This window comes from Pseudophryne corroboree, chromosome 4, assembly GCF_028390025.1.
Source record: "Pseudophryne corroboree isolate aPseCor3 chromosome 4, aPseCor3.hap2, whole genome shotgun sequence".
Lineage (NCBI taxonomy): Eukaryota > Metazoa > Chordata > Amphibia > Anura > Myobatrachidae > Pseudophryne > Pseudophryne corroboree.
Genome location: NC_086447.1, coordinates 86,156,216 through 86,179,253, shown reverse-complemented (window position 1 = coordinate 86,179,253; position 23,038 = coordinate 86,156,216). Strand labels below are relative to the sequence as shown.

General features: G+C 48.3%; 1 protein-coding gene across 7 annotated transcripts in view; it reads right to left on the bottom strand.

Moving 5' to 3' along the window:
- The window catches only part of TDRD6 (tudor domain containing 6), a 602,384-nt gene extending 583,560 nt beyond the window's left edge, over positions 1 to 18,824 (bottom strand). For 5 of the 7 annotated variants that reach the window (XM_063915225.1, XM_063915229.1, XM_063915228.1 and 2 more), the window contains exons 1-3: positions 13,238 to 18,823; positions 12,805 to 12,903; positions 11,618 to 11,695 (exon numbers count right to left, since the gene is read on the bottom strand). In XM_063915225.1, the coding sequence (XP_063771295.1) occupies positions 11,618 to 11,695; positions 12,805 to 12,903; positions 13,238 to 18,701 (5,641 nt within the window). In that variant the 5' untranslated portion in view covers positions 18,702 to 18,823. Of the gene's footprint in view, positions 1 to 11,617; positions 11,696 to 12,804; positions 12,904 to 13,237 lie in introns of all 7 variants that reach the window. The other 2 variants (XM_063915227.1, XM_063915230.1) reach the window with 1 other exon arrangement.
- Between the last annotated feature and the right edge of the window lie 4,214 nt (positions 18,825 to 23,038).

The window sequence follows — 23,038 nt, the reverse complement described above, 5'->3', positions numbered from 1 at the left end:
CCCCTTGGATACTACTTGTAGGATCCAGGGGTCCTGTACGGTCCCAGCGTCATGCTGAGAACTTGGTAGAAGCGGTGGAGGGCTTCTGTTCCTGGGAATGGGCTGCCTGCTGCAGTCTTCTTCCCTTTCCTCTATCCCTGGGCAGATATGACTCTTATAGGGACGAAAGGACTGAGGCTGAAAAGACGGTGTCTTTTTCTGCAGAGATGTGACTTAGGGTAAAAAACGGTGGATTTTCCAGCAGTTGCCCTGGCCACCAGGTCCCATGGACCGACCCCAAATAACTCCTCCCCTTTATACGGCAATACATCTTTGTGCAGTTTGGAATCTGCATCACCTGACCACTGTCGTGTCCATAAACATCTTCTTGCAGATATGGACATCGCATTTACTCTTGATGCCAGAGTGCAAATATCCCTCTGCGCATCTCGCATATATAGAAATGCATCCTTTAAATGCTCTATAGTCAATAAAATACTGTCCCTGTCAAAGGTATCAATATTTTTAGTCAGGGAATCCGACCAAGCCACCTCAGCTCTGCACATCCAGGCTGAGGCGATCGCTGGTCGCAGTATAACACCAGCATGTGTGTGTATACTTTTTAGGATATTTTTCAGCCTCCTATCAGCTGGCTCCTTAAGTACGGCCCTATCCGTAGATGGTACCGCCACTTGTTCTGATAAGCGTGTGAGCGCCTTATCCACCCTGAGGGGTGTTTCCCACCGCGCCTTAACTTCTGGCGGGAAAGGGTATACCGCCAATAATTTTCTATCGGGGGAAACCCACGCATCATCACACACTTCATTTAATTTATCTGAGTCAGGAAAAACTACAGGTAGTTTTTTCACCTCACACATAATACCCTTTTTTGTGGTACTTGGAGTATCAGAAATATGTAACACCTCCTTCATTGCCCTTAACGTGTGGCCCTAAAAGAAAATACGTTTGTTTCTTCACCGTCGACACTGAAATCAGTGTCCGTGTCTGGGTCTGTGTCGACCGACTGAGGTAAATGGGCATTTTACAGCCCCTGACGGTGTTTGAGACGCCTGGACAGATACTAATTTGTTCGCCGGCCCTCTCATGTCGTCAACCGGCTTGCAGCGTGTTGACATTGTCACGTAATTTCCATAAATAAGCCATCCATTCCGGTGTCAACTCCCTAGAGAGTGACATCACCATTACAGGCAATTTGCTCCGCCTCCTCACCAACATCGTCCTCATACATGTCGACACACACGTACCGACATATAGCACACACACACAGGGAATGCTCTGATAGAGGACAGGACCCCACTAGCCCCTTGGGGAGACAGAGGGAGAGTTTGCCAGCACACACCAAAGCGCTATATTTTACAGGGATAGCCTTATAATAAGTGCTCCCTTATAGCTGCTTTTATAAAATCACAATTTCGCCAAATTTTGCCCCCCCTCTCTTGATTTAACCCTGTTTCTGTAGTGCAGTGCAGGGGAGAGCCTGGGAGCCTTCCTGACCAGCGGAACTGTGTGAGGAAATGGCGCTGTGTGCTGAGGAGATAGGCCCCGCCCCCTTTTCGGCGGGCTCGTCTCCCGCTTAAAAATGGATTCTGGCAGGGGTTAAATATCTCCATATAGCCCCGGAGGCTATATGTGAGGTATTTTTTGCCAAAAAAAGGATTTTCATTGCTGCCCAGGGCGCCCCCCCCCCCAGCGCCCTGCACCCTCAGTGACTGCCGTGTGAAGTGTGCTGAGAGCAATGGCGCACAGCTGCAGTGCTGTGCGCTACCTTAAGAAGACTGAGGAGTCTTCTGCCGCCGATTCTGGACCTTCTTCTCTTTTCAGCATCTGCAAGGGGGCCGGCGGCGAGGCTCCGGTGACCATCCAGGCTGTACCTGTGATCGTCCCTCTGGAGCTAATGTCCAGTAGCCAAAGAAGCCAATCCATCCTGCACGCAGGTGAGTTCACTTCTTCTCCCCTAAGTCCCTCGATGCAGTGATCCTGTTGCCAGCAGGACTCACTGTAAAATAAAAAACCTAAGCTAAACTTTTCTAAGCAGCTCTTTAGGAGAGCCACCTAGATTGCACCCTTCTCGGCCGGGCACAAAAACCTAACTGAGGCTTGGAGGAGGGTCATAGGGGGAGGAGCCAGTGCACACTACCTGATCCTAAAGCTTTACTTTTTGTGCCCTGTCTCCTGCGGAGCCGCTATTCCCCATGGTCCTTTCAGGAACCCCAGCATCCACTAGGACGATAGAGAAAAGTGGATTTTCCAGCTGTTGCCGTGGCCACCAGGTCCGATGGACCGACCCCAAATAACTCCTCCCCTTTATACGGCAATACTTCCATGTGCCGTTTGGAATCTGCATCACCTGACCACTGTCGTGTCCATAAACAACTTCTGGCAGATATGGACATCGCACTTACTCTTGATGCCAGAGTGCAAATATCCCTCTGTGCATCTCGCATATATAGAAATGCATCCTTTAAATGCTCTATAGTCAATAAAATACTGTCCCTGTCAAGGGTATCAATATTTTCAGTCAGGGAATCCGACCAAGCCACCCCAGCGCTGCACATCCAGGCTGAGGCGATCGCTGGTCGCAGTATAACACCAATATGTGTGTATATACTTTTTAGGATATTTTCCAGCCTCCTATCAGCTGGCTCCTTGAGGGCGGCCGTATCTGGAGACGGTAACGCCACTTGTGATAAGCGTGTGAGCGCCTTCATTTAATTTATCTGATTCAGGAAAAACTACAGGTAGTTTTTTCACACCCCACATAATACCCTTTTTTGTGGTACTTGTAGTATCAGAAATATGTAACACCTCCTTCATTGCCCTTAACATGTAACGTGTGGCCCTAAAGGAAAATACGTTTGTTTCTTCACCGTCGACACTGGAGTCAGTGTCCGTGTCTGTGTCTGTGTCAACCGACTGAGGTAAATGGGCGTTTTAAAGCCCCTGACGGTGTTTGAGACGCCTGGACAGGTACTAATTTGTTTGTTTCTCATGTCGTCAACCGACCTTGCAGCGTGTTGACATTATCACGTAATTCCCTAAATAAGCCATCCATTCCGGTGTCGACTCCCTAGAGAGTGACATCACCATTACAGGCAATTGCTCCGCCTCCTCACCAACATCGTCCTCATACATGTCGACACACACGTACCGACACACAGCACACACACAGGGAATGCTCTGATAGAGGACAGGACCCCACTAGCCCTTTGGGGAGACAGAGGGAGAGTTTGCCAGCACACACCAAAACGCTATAATTATACAGGGACAACCTTTATATAAGTGTTTTCCCTTATAGCATCTTAATATATAATCATATCGCCAAATAAGTGCCCCCCCTCTCTGTTTTAACCCTGTTTCTGTAGTGCAGTGCAGGGGAGAGCCTGGGAGCTTTCCCTCCAGCAGTTCTGTGAGGGAAAATGGCGCTGTGTGCTGAGGAGAATAGGCCCCGCCCCCTTTTCGGCGGGCTTCTTCTCCCGTTTTTCTGACAACCTGGCAGGGGTTAAATACATCCATATAGCCCCAGAGGCTATATGTGATGTATTTTTAGCCAGTATAGGTACTTTCATTGCTGCCCAGGGCGCCCCCCCCAGCGCCCTGCACCCTCAGTGACCGTTGGTGTGAAGTGTGCTGAGAGCAATGGCGCACAGCTGCAGTGCTGTGCGCTACCTCATGAAGACTGAGAAGTCTTCAGCCGCCGATTTCTGGACCTCTTCTCTCTTCAGCATCTGCAAGGGGGTCGGCGGCGCGGCTCCGGTGACCCATCCAGGCTGTACCTGTGATCGTCCCTCTGGAGCTAGTGTCCAGTAGCCTAAGATGCCAATCCATCCTGCACGCAGGTGAGTTCACTTCTTCTCCCCTAAGTCCCTCGTTGCAGTGAGCCTGTTGCCAGCAGGACTCACTAAAAATAAAAAACCTAATAAAACTTTTACTCTAAGCAGCTCTTTAGGAGAGCCACCTAGATTGCACCCTTCTCGGCCGGGCACAAAAACCTAACTGAGGCTTGGAGGAGGGTCATAGGGGGAGGAGCCAGTGCACACCACCTGATCCTAAAGCTTTTACTTTTGTGCCCTGTCTCCTGCGGAGCCGCTATTCCCCATGGTCCTGACGGAGTCCCCAGCATCCACTTAGGACGTCAGAGAAAATGGTATTACCAAACCAGGAATAGAAAAATAGGAAATAAAAACAAGGCAAATCTCAGAGGTTTCTTTACATTTCCAGTTACCGTAGGAAATTAGTTCTGAGTAATAACAAAGAGTAAAGCAACTCACTTAATTTTAGAACATAAATTACAGGGCTAAGCAGTCTAATAATAAAAGGTATATAGCTAGCCGTGCTCCCACAGGCATTAACACGTTGCTTGCAGAGGTCAGAGAACGCACTACGGGTGGGGTATGTGATCCCAGCTGTCGGCGGTCACATGACCGTTCCGACAATGAGAATGAGGAAAAAGGGACAGGATTAATTATTTTACCCCTCCCCTGTCCCCTATCCTAATCCAACTGGGCTGGCGGCTAGGGCTAAGACTCCGGGGTGGAGGCAACGGCTAACGCCCCCTCTAGTGTCTAACCCTAACTAACAGTGACCCCGATCCTTACTTTCAGGATGTCGATGGTCAGTATTCCGGCGCCAGTCACATGACCGCCGGCATCCCGACTGTTGGTATGCTACTCAAATCCCCGTACTATAAGGTCCTGAACACACCTGGCACAGTGGAATATATCAACTAAGGGGTCTATTTACTAATACCGCTTTCACATCGCTAATGCCGGATCCCACCCGGTAAAAGAAACGTGTCCTTACCGGGTGGGATCCAGCATTTGCTCCCCTCTGCTGGCTTTCCGACCCGGCAATATACCGGGTCGGTTGCCATAGCAGCGGGGGGGCGCAGCAGCAGCGGGGGTGGAGGCGGCGCTGGGAGATGAGCTCATCTCCTGCGCCGCCTCTCCCTATGCTGTGAATGGGAACCGTGTCACATCGACGCGGCTCCCATTCACACTGCACCTGACCCGGTATTCAACCCGGGTATAATCCTTCTTTTATACCGGGTTGAATTACCGGGTCAGGCAACCCGCTAATTCTCAGAAAGTGCTTTCACATCGCACTCTGACCCGTGTCGACACGGCAATATGCCGTGTCGATACCGGGTTATTTGTGCGATGTGAAAGGGGTATAAGCCTTGGAGGGAGATAAAGTGGATGAAGATAAAGTATCAGCCAATCAGCTCCTAACTGCCATGTTACAGGCTGTGTTTGAAAAATGACATTTAGGAGCAGATTGGCTGGTACTTTATCTCCAGTGACTTTATCTCCATCCAAGGCTTAGTAAATAGACCCCTAAAACACTAAGTCAGACTGCAGGGGTCCCTAGCTTAGAACAGTTCTGATAGATGGGAAGTCGGGATAATAACTAAGACCGTGAAATGAAAAAAAAAAAAATACAATAAATAAGATTTTACTTACCGATAAATCTATTTCTCGGAGTCCGTAGTGGATGCTGGGGTTCCTGAAAGGACCATGGGGAATAGCGGCTCCGCAGGAGACAGGGCACAAAAAGTAAAGCTTTTCCAGATCAGGTGGTGTGCACTGGCTACTCCCCCTATGACCCTCCTCCAGACTCCAGTTAGGTACTGTGCCCGGACGAGCGTACACAATAAGGGAGGATTTTGAATCCCGGGTAAGACTCATACCAGCCACACCGTACAACTTGTGATCTAAACCCAGTTAACAGTATGATAACAGCGGAGCCTCTGAAAGATGGCTTCCTTCAACAATAACCCGAATTAGTTAACAATAACTATGTACAATTATTGCAGATAATCCGCACTTGGGATGGGCGCCCAGCATCCACTACGGACTCCGAGAAATAGATTTATCGGTAAGTAAAATCTTATTTTCTCTATCGTCCTAGTGGATGCTGGGGTTCCTGAAAGGACCATGGGGATTATACCAAAGCTCCCAAACGGGCGGGAGAGTGCGGATGACTCTGCAGCACCGAATGAGAGAACTCCAGGTCCTCCTTAGCCAGAGTATCAAATTTGTAAAATTTTACAAACGTGTTCTCCCCTGACCACGTAGCTGCTCGGCAAAGTTGTAATGCCGAGACCCCTCGGGCAGCCGCCCAAGATGAGCCCACCTTCCTTGTGGAGTGGGCCTTTACAGATTTAGGCTGTGGCAGGCCTGCCACAGAATGTGCAAGTTGGATTGTGCTACAGATCCAACGAGCAATCGTCTGTTGTTGGGTGCATACAATATAAACAACGAGTCAGATTTTCTGACTCCAGCTGTCCTTGCAATATATATTTTTAATGCTCTGACAACGTCCAGTAACTTGGAGTCCTCCAAGTCACTTGTAGCCGCAGGCACTTCAATAGGCTGGTTCAGATGAAATGCTGACACCACCTTAGGGAGAAAATGCGGACGAGTCCGCAGTTCTGCCCTGTCCGAATGGAAAATCAGATATGGGCTTTTGTAAGATAAAGCTGCCAGTTCTGACACTCTCCTGGCCGAAGCCAGGGCTAGAAGCATGGTCACTTTCCATGTGAGATATTTCAAATCCACCTTCTTTAGTGGTTCAAACCAATGAGATTTTAGAAAGTCCAAAACCACATTGAGATCCCACGGTGCCACTGGAGGCACCACAGGAGGCTGTATATGTAGCACTCCCTTAACAAAGGTCTGGACTTCAGGGACTGAAGCCAATTCTTTTTGAAAGAAAATCGACAGGGCCGAAATTTGAACCTTAATAGATCCCAATTTGAGACCCATAGACAATCCTGATTGCAGGAAATGTAGGAATCGACCCAGTTGAAATTCCTCCGTCGGAGCACTCCGATCTTCGCACCACGCAACATATTTTCGCCAAATTCGGTGATAATGTTGCACGGTTACTTCCTTCCTTGCTTTAATCAAAGTAGGAATGACTTCTTCCGGCATGCCTTTTTCCTTTAGGATCCGGCGTTCAACCGCCATGCCGTCAAACGCAGCCGCGGTAAGTCTTGAAACAGACAGGGACCCTGCTGAAGCAAGTCCCTCCTTAGAGGTAGAGGCCACGGATCTTCCGTGATCATCTCTTGAAGTTCCGGGTACCAAGTCCTTCTTGGCCAATCCGGAACCACTAGTATCGTCCTTACGCCTCTTTGCCGTATAATTCTCAATACTTTTGGTATGAGAGGCAGAGGAGGAAACACATACACCGACTGGTACACCCAAGGCGTTACCAGCGCGTCCACAGCTATTGCCTGCGGATCTCTTGACCTGGCGCAATACCTGTCCAGTTTTTTGTTGAGGCGAGACGCCATCATGTCCACCATTGGTCTTTCCCAACGGGTTACCAGCAAGTGGAAGACTTCTGGATGAAGTCCCCACTCTCCCGGGTGAAGATCGTGTCTGCTGAGGAAGTCTGCTTCCCAGTTGTCCACTCCCGGGATGAACACTGCTGACAGTGCTATCACATGATTCTCTGCCCAGCGAAGAATCCTTGCAGCTTCTGCCATTGCACTCCTGCTTCTTGTGCCGCCCTGTCTGTTCACATGGGCGACTGCCGTGATGTTGTCCGACTGGATCAACACCGGTTTTCCCTGAAGCAGAGGTTCTGCCTGGCTTAGAGCATTGTATATTGCTCTTAGTTCCAGAATGTTTATGTGAAGAGACGTTTCCAGGCTCGTCCATACTCCCTGGAAGTTTCTTCCTTGTGTGACTGCTCCCCAGCCTCTCAGGCTGGCGTCCGTGGTCACCAGGATCCAATCCTGTATGCCGAATCTGCGGCCCTCCAATAGATGAGCACTCTGCAACCACCACAGAAGAGACACCCTTGTCCTTGGAGACAGGGTTATCCGCAGGTGCATCTGAAGATGCGACCCTGACCATTTGTCCAACAGATCCCTTTGGAAAATTCTTGCGTGGAATCTGCCGAATGGAATTGCTTCGTAAGAAGCCACCATTTTTCCCAGGACTCTTGTGCATTGATGTACAGACACCTTTCCTGGTTTTAGGAGGTTCCTGACAAGCTCGGATAACTCCTTGGCTTTTTCCTCCGGGAGAAAAACCTTTTTCTGAACCGTGTCCAGAATCATCCCTAGGAACAGCAGACGAGTTGTCGGCATTAACTGGGATTTTGGAATATTCAGAATCCACCCGTGCTGTTTTAGCACTTCTTGCGACAGTGCTAATCCCATCTCTAGCTGTTCTCTGGACCTTGCCCTTATTAGGAGATCGTCCAAGTATGGGATAATTAATATGCCTTTTCTTCGAAGAAGAATCATCATCTCGGCCATTACCTTTGTAAAGACCCGAGGTGCCGTGGACAATCCGAACGGCAGCGTCTGAAACTGATAGTGACAGTTTTGTACAACGAACCTGAGGTACCCCTGGTGTGAGGGGTAAATTGGAACGTGGAGATACGCATCCTTGATGTCCAAGGATACCATAAAGTCCCCCTCTTCCAGGTTCGCTATCACTGCTCTGAGTGACTCCATCTTGAACTTGAACTTCTTTATGTACAGGTTCAAGGACTTCAGATTTAGAATAGGCCTTACCGAGCCATCCGGCTTCGGTACCACAAAAAGAGTGGAATAATACCCCTTCCCTTGTTGTAGAAGAGGTACCTTGACTATCACCTGCTGAGAGTACAGCTTGTGAATGGCTTCCAAAACCGTCTCCCTTTCGGAGGGGGACGTTGGTAAAGCAGACTTCAGGAAACGGCGAGGTGGATCTGTCTCCAATTCCAACCTGTACCCCTGAGATATTATCTGCAGGATCCAGGGATCTACCTGCGAGTGAGCCCACTGCGCGCTGTAATTTTTGAGACGACCACCCACCGTCCCCGAGTCCGCTTGAGAAGCCCCAGCGTCATGCTGAGGCTTTTGTAGAAGCCGGGGAAGGCTTCTGTTCCTGGGAAGGAGCTGCCTGTTGCTGTCTCTTCCCTCGACCTCTGCCTCGTGGCAGATATGAATAGCCCTTTGCTCTCTTATTTTTAAAGGAACGAAAGGGCTGCGGTTGAAAAGTCGGTGCCTTTTTCTGTTGGGGAGTGACTTGAGGTAGAAAGGTGGATTTCCCGGCTGTAGCCGTGGCCACCAAATCTGATAGACCGACTCCAAATAACTCCTCCCCTTTATACGGCAAAACTTCCATATGTCGTTTTGAATCCGCATCGCCTGTCCACTGTCGCGTCCATAAAGCTCTTCTGGCCGAAATGGACATAGCACTTACCCGTGATGCCAGTGTGCAGATATCCCTCTGTGCATCACGCATATAAAGAAATGCATCCTTTATTTGTTCTAACGACAGTAAAATATTGTCCCTGTCCAGGGTATCAATATTTTCAATCAGGGACTCTGACCAAACTACCCCAGCACTGCACATCCAGGCAGTCGCTATAGCTGGTCGTAGTATAACACCTGCATGTGTGTATATACTTTTTTGGATATTTTCCATCCTCCTATCTGATGGATCTTTAAGTGCGGCCGTCTCAGGAGAGGGTAACGCCACTTGTTTAGATAAGCGTGTTAGCGCCTTGTCCACCCTAGGAGGTGTTTCCCAGCGCTCCCTAACCTCTGGCGGGAAAGGGTATAATGCCAATAATTTCTTTGAAATTATCAGCTTTTTATCAGGGGCAACCCACGCTTCATTACACACGTCATTTAATTCTTCTGATTCAGGAAAAACTATAGGTAGTTTTTTCACACCCCACATAATACCCTGTTTAGTGGTACCTGTAGTATCAGCTAAATGTAACGCCTCCTTCATTGCCAAAATCATATAACGTGTGGCCCTACTGGAAAATACGGTTGATTCGTCACCGTCACCACTGGAGTCAGTGCCTGTGTCTGGGTCTGTGTCGACCGACTGAGGCAAAGGGCGTTTCACAGCCCCTGACGGTGTTTGAGTCGCCTGGACAGGCACTAATTGATTGTCCGGCCGTCTCATGTCGTCAAACGACTGCTTTAGCGTGTTGACACTATCCCGTAGTTCCATAAATAAAGGCATCCATTCTGGTGTCGACTCCCTAGGGGGTGACATCCTCATATTTGGCAATTGCTCCGCCTCCACACCAATATCGTCCTCATACATGTCGACACACACGTACCGACACACAGCAGACACACAGGGAATGCTCCTAACGAAGACAGGACCCACTAGCCCTTTGGGGAGACAGAGGGAGAGTTTGCCAGCACACACCAAAAGCGCTATATATAACAGGGATAGCCTTATAATAAGTGCTCCCTTATAGCTGCTTTATATATATCAAAATATCGCCATAAATTTGCCCCCCCTCTCTGTTTTACCCTGTTTCTGTAGTGCAGTGCAGGGGAGAGACCTGGGAGCCGTCCTGACCAGCGGAGCTGTGAGAGGAAATGGCGCCGTGTGCTGAGGAGATAGGCCCCGCCCCTTTTCCGGCGGGCTCGTCTCCCGCTATTTAGTGAATCCAGGCAGGGGTTAAATATCTCCATATAGCCTCTGGGGGCTATATGTGAGGTATTTTTAGCCTTTATATAGGTTACATTTGCCTCCCAGGGCGCCCCCCCCCCAGCGCCCTGCACCCTCAGTGACTGCGTGTGAAGTGTGCTGAGAGGAAAATGGCGCACAGCTGCAGTGCTGTGCGCTACCTTTAGAAGACTGCAGGAGTCTTCAGCCGCCGATTCTGGACCTCTTCTGACTTCAGCATCTGCAAGGGGGCCGGCGGCGCGGCTCCGGTGACCATCCAGGCTGTACCTGTGATCGTCCCTCTGGAGCTGATGTCCAGTAGCCAAGAAGCCAATCCATCCTGCACGCAGGTGAGTTCACTTCTTCTCCCCTCAGTCCCTCGTTGCAGTGATCCTGTTGCCAGCAGGACTCACTGTAAAATAAAAAACCTAAGCTAAACTTTTTCTAAGCAGCTCTTTAGGAGAGCCACCTAGATTGCACCCTTCTCGGCCGGGCACAAAAATCTAACTGGAGTCTGGAGGAGGGTCATAGGGGGAGGAGCCAGTGCACACCACCTGATCTGGAAAAGCTTTACTTTTTGTGCCCTGTCTCCTGCGGAGCCGCTATTCCCCATGGTCCTTTCAGGAACCCCAGCATCCACTAGGACGATAGAGAAATAGATAAAGATGAATTTCACCATATTTTGCCTACATTTTTGTGTATAATACATTTGGTGTGATAGGGGCTTATGCAACAGCCTGCAAGATGCAGGCTCTGTGGGAATTACATGGTTTTCTCTTGTAAATGATTGCCACTTTAAACATATGGGCATACTCACCGGAATTCCCGCATAGCGTGCATCTTGCAGGCTATTACATAGTGTTTTAACCCAAAACCAATTAACAATGACCAGCACAAGTGAGCATTCTTAGTGGTCAATCCAATTAGACACGACCCTCACGTAAGTGCGGCTTTAGGTTGCCCTCAACTTGCAAATTCTTGTTCTCGGCCCCATAGTGCTGCATACAAAAATCCTTGAGTACAGGGTGAGATCAGGTCGAGATGAGGTGCATTTGCAATGACATCTCGCCCCTCTAGTGACCAGATGAATTGACCCCATAATATTTAAATAACGATGCTACAAAATGTATTACTGAACTGACAAGACGTCCATAAGGGCATGTACACCCTACGCAGAAAAAAAACAGGCACGCTACCTCGCTCTCTTGCGGCTTGCGCAGGAATATTTGAAGACAAGTCTCCCATGTCGTCTCCGTTATCCAGGCAACTTGAACCTGCGAAACAGAAAAATTGTATTCATTATAGGAACCAAAATAAAAGTTTAATACATTAACGCATTAATTAAACTACTTCATAAAAAGCCCCATACCTGCCATCTCCAAAAATAGACTACTTGGAATATTTGGGGGATAGGTGCTACGACGGGTGTGTATCATAGAGTTGACCACACTTGGTCGACAGTCATTAGGACGACCACTATTGGTCGACACAGTTTTTAGGTCGACATGAGGTTGTTGTTTCTGTGGTGTTTTCTTCTTCGTAAAGTGACCGGGAACCCCAATAATCGCACCATGTCTGCTCACTGTACCTATTCCCAATCGTAGTCCACATGGATCGTAAAATATGAAAAAGTTCAAAAAATTGGGGGGGGGGGGGGGGGGATTTGTGAAAAACTCACGTCGACCTAGTGACTGTGTCGACCAATAGTGGTCAACCTAAGTACGGTTAACCTACAGACCAGATACCCCTGGGACACTAGGTGCTATGTTTTTAGTAACTTACACATCACTTTCACACCATTAACAGATCATTTTACAGTTCCTAGGAACTAGAGATGAGCGGGTTCGGTTTTACTCGGTTCTCAAAACGGCATCTAATTGGCTCACGGATGTCACGTGTTTTGGATAGCCAATAAGGGTCGGTTTTGAGAACCGAGTAAAACAGAGTAAAACCGAATCCGCTCATCTCTACTAGGAACACTGTTCTGCTACGGCCAGTTACAGGTATGCCCTTAAAAAAAGTTTGTGTAAGAACATTTTTGCTCAAGGTTTGCAACACTATCCCCCTTCTTTTTAAAACAAAGTTTGCACTCCCACTTATAGCGGACTGACAGAGAAAGACGGAAATTGATGAGATAAAGGAATTGGCCGTATTACATAGAATTATAACATAAAATCATCTGCGGTGATATATAAGATACTCTTCTGCCATCACCTTTCTACATCCAAAAAGTTGTTGCCCACTGCACAACTACAGTATGTATTCATTTTTCGTAGAAAGAAAAAAAAAAATCACCCCACGATTACAGTAGTTTACAGTATAAAAAAAAAAAAAGTTGCATGCAATATGCAGGCAAAGGTAATTTTAAACCATAAAACAGTACCATAGTCCTCAGTATCATGGAGAGCGCTGCCCTCAACAGAAGGTCCCGAGCCTGGTGTGGCCATGTCTATTTGCATCGAATGAAGCAAGTCTGATGCTTCTGTTATGAAATATATCAACAAGAAAATGTAACAAATTGTAATAGGTACATTTTTCATTTGAAGAAAAAAAAAATATTAGAGATATGGAGGGGGTGGGGGGGAGGAAAAAAAGAAAGGAGGAAATAGAAGAGAAAGGGGGGAGTAAGATGTTGGAGAGAGGCGGAGGGGGTAAGAGAGAAAAAAGAAAGGAGAGAGAGAGAGAGAGAGAGAGAGAGAGAGAGAGAGAGAGAGAGAGAGAGAGAGAGAGAGAGAGAGAGAGAGAGAGAGAGAGAAAGAATTTTCTTTATAAGCATTATATATACACTTTAGTAAAATAGGGTCAGATAAACTCACCTTTCACCCCATCTGTGCTACTTTGTGTGTTCTCATCACCAGGAGAGGGGCAGATTTTGTCACACTGTAAATCTTCATTACTGATTTGTAAGCTGGTAGCAGGTGATTCACCGAAGCCTTCAGTGGGTGGCTGATCTTCTAAATCCTCTTTAATTACATCTTCAAGACCAGTTTCAGTAAAGATTGTATCTTCTGTTTTCCAAAAACATATCATTTCCTCATTAAAGTCAATGTCATTATACTTAATGCTTACAAATGCCAGAGGGATCAGGTGTGGCTTGTCATGAACTTCAAGAACAGTTATCTGCAACAGATCTTCTGAAACTTTGTCATAGAAAAAATGTCTTCCCTCTGAAGTCCAAGTTCCGGCTTTAGAATTAAAACCTGCGAGGCAGCACGGGAATGCTTGAGCGGGGATTTCAAGTAGTGTGTCTGAGAGCTGTCGTATTTGATCCACACTAACACTGTCTTCGTTACCATAGTCTATAAACCTTACGGTCACAAGATCAGCCTCGAGTTTGGTAACGATGGCCCTGTACCAGTTTTCATCCTCGCTATACATCACGTTGCAAGAGTTGCCAATCTGAATTGCTGCGATGAATTCTTCATCTTTAATAGACTGTTCTCCTGCCTCCTGCACTCTTACAGCCAGGGAGTCAATATCTGCAGTTGATAATTGACACCAGAAATATTCAGGGCTATCCACAGCACTAGCATAAACAGTCACCGTTTTACCAGGCAGCGGCAGGTTCCATTTGAAAGACTTAATAGATAGAACATTTTCCTCTTCAGGTTTCTCTTCAGTGGTAATTTCACCCACCTCTTTCTTAATATGTTCCTCTAACGAGTGTCGACCAGATGAGGCAAGCAAGTCATTAATACATCCACGTTCGTCATTAAGCATTACATCCCACTTAAGATCATACTGTTTCACAAACTTGCAATCTAACTGGAAGTCACTGGTCCGCTTAGAAAATTCATTTAGCAAGTCGTCCATGCTGGGCGTGGGATCCACACCAGCCGGTCTGCTTAAAGAGCATCGAACACTCATTATAGGTAAAGAGCACAGTTTAAGGGTAAGTCTATAGGTTGTACAGTTGGAGATTACTGCAGTGTTGCCATAGTCTATGTACTGCACATTTAAACCTTGTATGCTTTTTCCAGTCACCACTGCACGATAATAGAGCTCATCGTCTGCAAAATAAGCACAAACAACGTCTCCTACATTGATATCTTTTTCAGCAAGGACCTCAAACGTGCTCCGATCGTCATTTAACAGTGCTGAAATCTCATCAAGTTGGCTGTCCTCTGCAAACTGCACATAGAAGTCAAATACAGTGTTTAAGTGCGAAATGTATACGGGCATCTTTATCCCGGGGAAGATTTGCCTCCTGGGCATTTCACTGAACTTCGTTAGAGGGGATTTTGAGAAAGAGCTGTGTTTATCTGTAAATGTAGATGGTCTATCTGCAGAGGACTTGTTGACAATTGGCATGGTATCTCGGCCCACTGTTCTTTCTTGGTATGAGCTACTGGATGGACCAAATGTGGATGGTCTCTCTGCAGGGCACTTGTGGACAATTGGCATGGTATCTCGACCCACTGTTCTTTCTTGGTATGAGCTACTGGGTAGATCTCTCCGAATATTCATGGATTCTTTCTTTTGTGAATTGAGCTCTTGAAACCTTGCAGCAGTGTAATCTTTGTTTTCCACTCCATGCGTGCCAGGTCCTTTTTGGGGGTAAGCTGCTGTTGGCTTTTCAAAATTGACAGCATTATTGGACTCTCTCGGCAGTAGAACTTGCCTGTTACTTTTTCTCTCCCTGGCGTCAACATTATTGAATGGTTTTTCTAAACTGAAATCTTGAAACCTTGGAGCAGTGTAATCTTTGTTTACAACTTCACGCTCAGCAGATGCTTGATACCTTGGGTAACCTCTGTCAGTCTTTTGCACTGCTGTACCCATTTCAGAATGCATGGTATAATTATACTCATTAACCTTACTAGAATTAACCTTACTCTCTTTGGTGTCCACATTAATTAGTGGCATTCTTGCTTCAATCTGCTTTGAAATGGTCTCTTGAGCATTTGATGCAATTTTAGGCACTCTCAAGCCAAGTTTACTTTTAATAGTTGCATTGATCTGTTGAGAACCATCGTACAGCTCAACTGATAACTTCCCATCAGCATCTTTGGCCACGACCAGTGCCCTTAAAGCTTTGCACAGTACAGCCTTCTCAAACCAAGACACAACTTCACCTGGAACATTAGATGGAATGTCCGGCAAGGAGCATTTTATTGCTTGCATTGGTAAAAACATAAGATCATGTTCATTACTAGTAATTGGTAGGACGTCTTCTTTAGCCACTCTTTCAACGTTCCCAAAATCAACAAAGAATACTTCAGCTGTGGCCTGTTTGTCAGAGCGAATAAAGCCACGATACCACTGTTGGTCACTGAATTTTGCAAGACAGAGAGGCCCAGAGTCATGAGGCAATTTCAAACATCGAGTTTTATGGCAAACTTTCATTATGGCAGATGAAAGCTTCTCAATAGTCTCCACAGTCCTGGAAAGTTGGCAGTAAAATTCCAAAGATGGGTTAACATGGGTAACAAATATTTCCTCCTCATTTCCTGTTTTAATGCCATGCATTGAATAATAGTACGAGTGAAGTTGCACAGATAGTGCCAGAGTTTTGTTAAGCTGGCGAGTTGCAAATCCTCTCTTGACCAATGTATCACATAAACTGGAAAAAGGACTGGACAAATCTACAATATTAAATAACATTTTATCCAGTGATGCAACCGCAAAAACTGTGCAGTGGAATTCAGACTTGGAGGCTTCACGGACAAACTCATGAAAAACCTTAGTAGCGTAAACATCCCAATAAAAAGGATTGCTACCTATTGGGGTAACAAGGTTGTAGACACTACACTTGAAGGCTTGGGCTTTTAAATGGAAGAAGTCGCTCTTAATTGCACGGAGATTTGCTACAGGGACATTATCTTTGTTTCCGTAGTCAACATATAGCACTTCCACACGAGCTGCCTTGGAAATACTACTTGGGATCTCAGTGATAAAGGCCCTGTACCATATTCCATTATCTGGACATTGTGCAAGACAAGCAAGATCACCACTCTCATATGGACGCTCTTCACACAAGCAATGGGTCTGTATGACTTTCATTAGGGCAGACAGTTCTGATAGGTAGGCTAAATTTTGACACCAAAACAAGCCAGGGTTCTCTACATAGGAGACCACCACCTCAATTCTCGCACCTGGTTCAAACAACTGTTCTTCAAACGGGGAGTAATGCAGTTCTTCCGTATTATCTTCACTTTGAGGAGCGACAGTAATTTCTTGGTTTGCTTTTGAAGATACTTGATTGACAGTAGCCTGGCTCAATGCAGTCTGTCCAAATTCAACACCAACCGCTTTTACGACATTAGGTAACTGGACAGCTGGTTCAAGTTCTTCGTAATTTACATATCCTGCGTTCCACAATAGTCTACCCACACTTCTCTCTTCGATCCTGGATTGGTCCAGAACCTCAATAGTGTATTTCTCAGCTTCTTTGGCTACCACACAGATAACAAGCTTCTTATCAAATACAGCTACTTTAAAGGCCAAGATGGAATCATGACTCCAGGTATCCTTTAATGGATAGATGTCAGCAACACAGCACCTATTTGCCAGGGCTGGCAGGTCTCTGAATTCAGCAGGCAATTCCTTGACATCATACAAGTCTACCACATCTGTATTTCCATGATCCAGAAAGTATAATGTCACCTTCTTTTTATCAACGGACACAATTTCAGCCCGGTAGTATGCATCATCCTTGAACTTGGCACAGCACAGCTGTCTTTGGACAGGTTTTACAATGATGCCTTCTAATTTTGAAGCTTGGGAGTACATGTTGGTGATGCAGTCGACCATTTCTGTATGTTTTGCAGAATGCTCTTCCGTTCGAATCCAAAAATTGGAGGGATCAATGACGAAGTCCACCATCGCGTCATAAAAAGCACCTATCTTTAGCTCCACAGTGGGGAATTCTGGGACATAAAAATTTTGCTGAGGCGCCTTTGGAGTATCATTCTTGACATCATCTTTAGCACAAAGAGCAGGCTCTGTGGTAATAGCTGGTTTCCCCTGGTAAACCTTCATGTTTTGCGCTCGCATGCCATACAAGCAGTTTATGTTGAGTCCGTTCTCGGCAAACAAGGTGATAACGTACAGGTGTTCATAGGTGTTGAAGAACTCGATTTTAGCAATGACATGCTTTTCATACAGAAAAGAGCGGAGTTCAAAGAGCAGCGGCGGGTCCCAGTTATCGGAGACTCCGTACAGAGAGCAGCGGAAGGTGACCACTGGCATGCGGAAGAAGTCTGGTGCAAGGTTTCGCAAGTTGGTCAGGGGGACGACATCTCTGCGCCCCCAGTCGACGTGGATTACCGTGGCCATCTGTTTACCCGGGATTATTTCCTGCAGAAGTGAGCGGTACCAGTGTCCATCTGTGCCACGGGATGCGCACGGCCGACCCAGGGGGAAAGGCTGCTGAATCTTGGCGTCTCCGCAGGCGTTTGGACTCTCGTAGAAGTGATCCATGGCCTCGGCGAGCCTTTGGACTTCATGCGACAGGCTCCTGAGCTGGCAGAAGATGTGCTGCGGGTCAGAGACCTGTGTCACCACCACCGGCTCCGTAACGCCAATCTGGAGTTGCGGGTAGAAGTAGTCCATGCTTTGCCAGGGGACTGCCTGTCTCAGGATGCTCATATTGTTGCCTGATGGCTGGTGGGTCTCAGTGTTCTCTGGCCAGTGGGCACTGCAACCCGCCTCGGCGAGACTGCGGTCAACCAGGACGCGAAACAGGGCGTCCGGGAGGGACTTTGCCAGGCCTAAGTCCAGAAGATACTTGCTGACGGCCGGCAGGTCCAGGATAACTATGCCTAGGGGAAGGAGGAGATCCTTAACTAACCCCTTCACCTCCTGGCCCAGCAGGGAGTGGAGATGGCAGAGGGCCAGGGTGCTCCAACCCTTCTGCTCCAGGGGCACCAGGTTTGCCAGGACACAGCCCAGGGCCTGAGGGGGGAGGTGGAACAGGGAGGACGGGGCCGGGCGCAGGGTGTTGGGGAGGGCTGTGGCTTGGCCCCCCCGGTCCAGCAGGTAGACTCTGTACTCTGGGCCCAGGCGCTGGGTCACCTTACACCGCAGCCAGTCCCCGGCCGCCTCCTCCTCCTGCACCAGGCAGTACTGCCCGACAGCCGGGGCGCACACCCGCTCCTCACCCGCCGCCGCTACCACCGCCCGGATCTCCTGCCGCAGCCACCGGTGCTCCTCCTCCGCCCGCTCCCCGGCTCTCCCCCACACTCTCACCAGCAGGGCCTCTGAGTCGCTCCACACCGCCGTCACCCGCAGTCCCAGCACCGAGCCCGGCACCGGCAGCCCCGCCTCTGAGCGCAGCATGGTATCGTCCCACGGCCTGCAGCGTCTCTCGCTCTCCCGCCAATGCTCAGCGCGAGGGAAGGCAGGCGGCTCTGGTGACGTCACCCGCCCTGAGACCCCCGCACGGCCCGCCCTGAGCCAGGCCTGAGACCCCCGCACACAGCCTGCAAAGACCGACCCCAAGCTATGGTTGTACAGCTGGGGGGACTACAAGTGCAAGCATTCGTAAACCTGCCCACCCTGTGCCTCTGTTATTAGAACTGGACAACCTGTGGCTGCACATCTGCGGGGGAACTACAAGTACAAGCATTGCCAGAACAGCCACATAACACTGAACCCCGATTCAAATCAGCTCACCCTGAGTTCCCTGTGGCTGGGGAACTACAAGTGCAAGCATTGCCAGGACAGCCACAGGCACATACCGCTGGTCCAAACGTCCCTGTGGTTGTGCAGCTGCTGGTGAACTACAAGTGCAAGCATTACCAGGACAGCCACTGACCCAAACCAGCTCACTTTGATATCTCTAGGCTAACAGAATTGGACAACCTGTGGCAGCACAGTTGCTGGGGAACTACAAGTGCAAGCATTACCAGGACAGCCACCGACCCAAACCAGCCCACTTTGCTATCTCTAGGCTAACAGAATTGGACAACCTGTGGCAGCACAGCTGTGGGGGAACTACAAGTACAAGAATCCCTAGGATAGCCGAGACAACCTACTCCAGACAGCTCACCCTGAGATCGCTGTGCTGTATAACCCAGAATTGGGCAGTCTGTTGCTTTACATTGCTGGGAAACTACAAGTATAAGCATGCCCAGCAGAGCCACAGGCACTGACCCCCCGATTCAAACCATTGTGGCTGTACAGCTGCTGTGGAACCACAAGTACAAGCATTACCAGGACAGCCACTGACACCCACCACTGACCAAAACTAACTTACCCTTTGGTCCCTAAGCTATCACGATTGGGCGACCTGTGGCTTACCAGCTGCAGGGTACTACAAGTACAAGCATGCCTAGGACAGCCACAGCCATCCACCCTAACAGCTACCACTGAGATCCCTGCTCTGTAGTTCCTCAGCACGTGGGCAGCCAGGCTTTGCTAACTTCTTTATATTATATGGTTGTTATGCTACGTATGTACCTTCTTATTCACTGTATTATGTATAGTAAGAGTATAATCTAAGTTGTTATGCTGCTAAGTATGTTATGGCTAAAATGCTGTTTATTTTGTATAAGCAGGGCCAATGCTAACATTATGCAATCCTAGGCGGCTGTTTAGGGCACCAGTGGTGTGGGGGGCGCCTAAAACCTTATTGGCATAATGTCACACATTGTGTGTTTCATGTCCCAGCTGCGTCCCCAGCTAGAGCTGACATGAAGGAGAAGCCTACCAGCTGCTGCTCCCGGTCTGAGGGGGAGAGGACACCACCCTACGTCCCACATGCTGAGGTAAGAAGCAGTGCTAGATGGAGTCATCACAGTCCCTACCTATAAGGCGCTGCATCTGTAATACTAGCACAGTGACAGCTTGTGGGGCTCATTCTCACTAATGTACTCTGAAATGTTAATGACCCATATAAAATGTTATGATCAGTGACCACACCAAGTTCAGAATTATATGGGACCCATCGTTTAAAAAATTGGGATCCTAATACACTTCTTTTGGGGTCCCATCATAATTTACGGTTTGCATAAAATCTCTAAAGTGATAATCAGACTCCTCCCACATGCCCCTTATGTGCCAATCAGTGCCCCTCCATGCCATCAGACCCCCCCCCCCACATGACCCTTAGGTGCCAGTCAGTCCCCCACCATGCTATCAGACGACACACCCCCCCCCCCCCCCGCAAACATGACCCTTAGGTGCCAATCAGTCCCCCACAATGGTATCAGCCACCGCCCAAACCCCCCACACCCACACCATACGCCCCATAAGTGCAACCAGACCTACCCTGCAGTCTTTGGCAGCAACCAGATCATCTTACCAACTTCACCCCAGTCCAGATTACTTTACCCTGTAAAGGAGCCATCATGATAAATAAAATGAAATGGGAATGTACTGACAGGCCCATCTGAAATGTTCGGTTGCAGCTGTATTGCTTGGGGGTGGACGGAAGGCGGGTGATCTTGGTCACGCTATGGTACCGGTGGCCAATGCTGTCCTCTGGATCTGCACCAGGACAGTGTTCTCTGGTGGATCTATGTCCTTTGGGACACCAATTTTTTTTATTTCTCTATCGTCCTAAGTGGATGCTGGGGTTCCTGAAAGGACCATGGGGAATAGCGGCTCCGCAGGAGACAGGGCACAAAAAAGTAAAGCTTTTACCAGATCAGGTGGTGTGCACTGGCTCCTCCCCCTATGACCCTCCTCCAGACTCCAGTTAGATTTTGTGCCCGAACGAGAAGGGTGCAATCTAGGTGGCTCTCCTAAAGAGCTGCTTAGAGAAAGTTTAGCTTAGGTTTTTTACTTTACAGTGAGTCCTGCTGGCAACAGGATCACTGCAACGAGGGACTTAGGGGAGAAGTAGTGAACTCACCTGCGTGCAGAGTGGATTTGCTGCTTGGCTACTGGACACTAGCTCCAGAGGGACGATCACAGGTACAGCCTGGATGGTCACCGGAGCCGCGCCGCCGGCCCCCTTGCAGACGCTGAAGAGAGAAGAGGTCCAAAATCGGCGGCTGAAGACTCCTGAGTCTTCATAAAGGTAGCGCACAGCACTGCAGCTGTGCGCCATTTTCCTCTCAGCACACTTCACACAACAGTCACTGAGGGTGCAGAGCGCTGGGGGGGGCGCTCTGAGAGGCAAATAAAAACCTTATTAGAGGCAAAAAATACCTCACATATAGCCCACAGAGGCTATATGGAGATATTTAACCCCTGCCTAACTTCAAAAATAGCGGGAGACGAGCCCGCCGTAAAAGGGGCGGGGCCTATCTCCTCAGCACACAGCGCCATTTTCTCTCACAGAAAAGCTGGAGAGAAGGCTCCCAGGCTCTCCCCTGCACTGCACTACAGAAACAGGGTTAAAACAGAGAGGGGGGGCACTGATTTTGGCGATATTGTATATATATAAAAGATGCTATAAGGGAGAAACACTTATATAAGGTTGTCCCTATATAATTATAGCGTTTTTGGTGTGTGCTGGCAGACTCTCCCTCTGTCTCCCCAAAGGGCTAGTGGGTCCTGTCCTCTGTCAGAGCATTCCCGGTGTGTGTGCTGTGTGTCGGTACGTGTGTGTCGACATGTATGAGGACGATGTTGGTGAGGAGGCGGAGAAATTGCCTGTAATGGTGATGTCACTCTCTAGGGAGTCGACACCGGAATGGATGGCTTATTTAGAGAATTACGTGAGAATGTCAACACGCTGCAAGGTCGGTTGACGACATGAGACGGCCGACAATCTATTAGGACCGGTCCAGGCGTCTCAGAAACACCGTCAGGGGTTTTAAAAACGCCCATTTACCTCAGTCGGTCGACACAGACACGGACACTGAATACAGTGTCGACGGTGAATAAACAAACGTATTTCTCATTAGGGCCACACGTTAAGGGCAATGAAGGAGGTGTTACGTGTTTCTGATACTACAAGTACCACAAGAAAGGGTATTATGTGGGAGTGGAAAAAACTACCTGTAGTTTTTCCTGAATCAGATAAAATAAAATGAAGTGTGTGATGATGCGTAGGGTTACCCCGATAGCAAATATTGGCGTTATACCCTTTCCCGCCAGAAATTAGGGTACGTTGGGAAACACCCCTTAGGGTGATAAGGCGCTCACACGCTTATCAAGTGGCGTTACCGTCTCCAGATACGGCCGCCCTCAAGGAGCCAGCTGATAGGAAGCTGGAAAAATATCCTAAAAAGTATATACACACATACGGTGGTTATACTGCGACCAGCGATCGCCATCAGCCTGGAGATGCAGTGCTGGGTTGGCTTGGTCGGATTCCCTGACTGAAAATATTTTATTCATGTAGAGCATTTAATAGGATGCATTCTATATATATGTATGTGAGATGCACAGAGGGATATTTGCTCTCTGGCATCAAGATAAGTGCGTTGTCCATATCTCCCAGAAGATGTCAGGGACACGACAGTGGTCAGGTGATACAGATCCCATACGGCAGATGGAAGTATTGCTGTATAAAGGGAAGGAGTTATTTGGGGGTCGGTCCATCGGACCTGGGGACCACAGCAACAGCTGGGAAATCCAACCTTTTTTACCCCAAGTTACATCTCAGCTAAAAAAGACACCGTCTTTTCAGCCTCAATCTTTCCTTTCCCATGAGGGCATGCAGGCAAAAGGCCAGTCATATCTGCCCAGACATAGAGGTAAGGGAAGTAGACTGCAGCAGG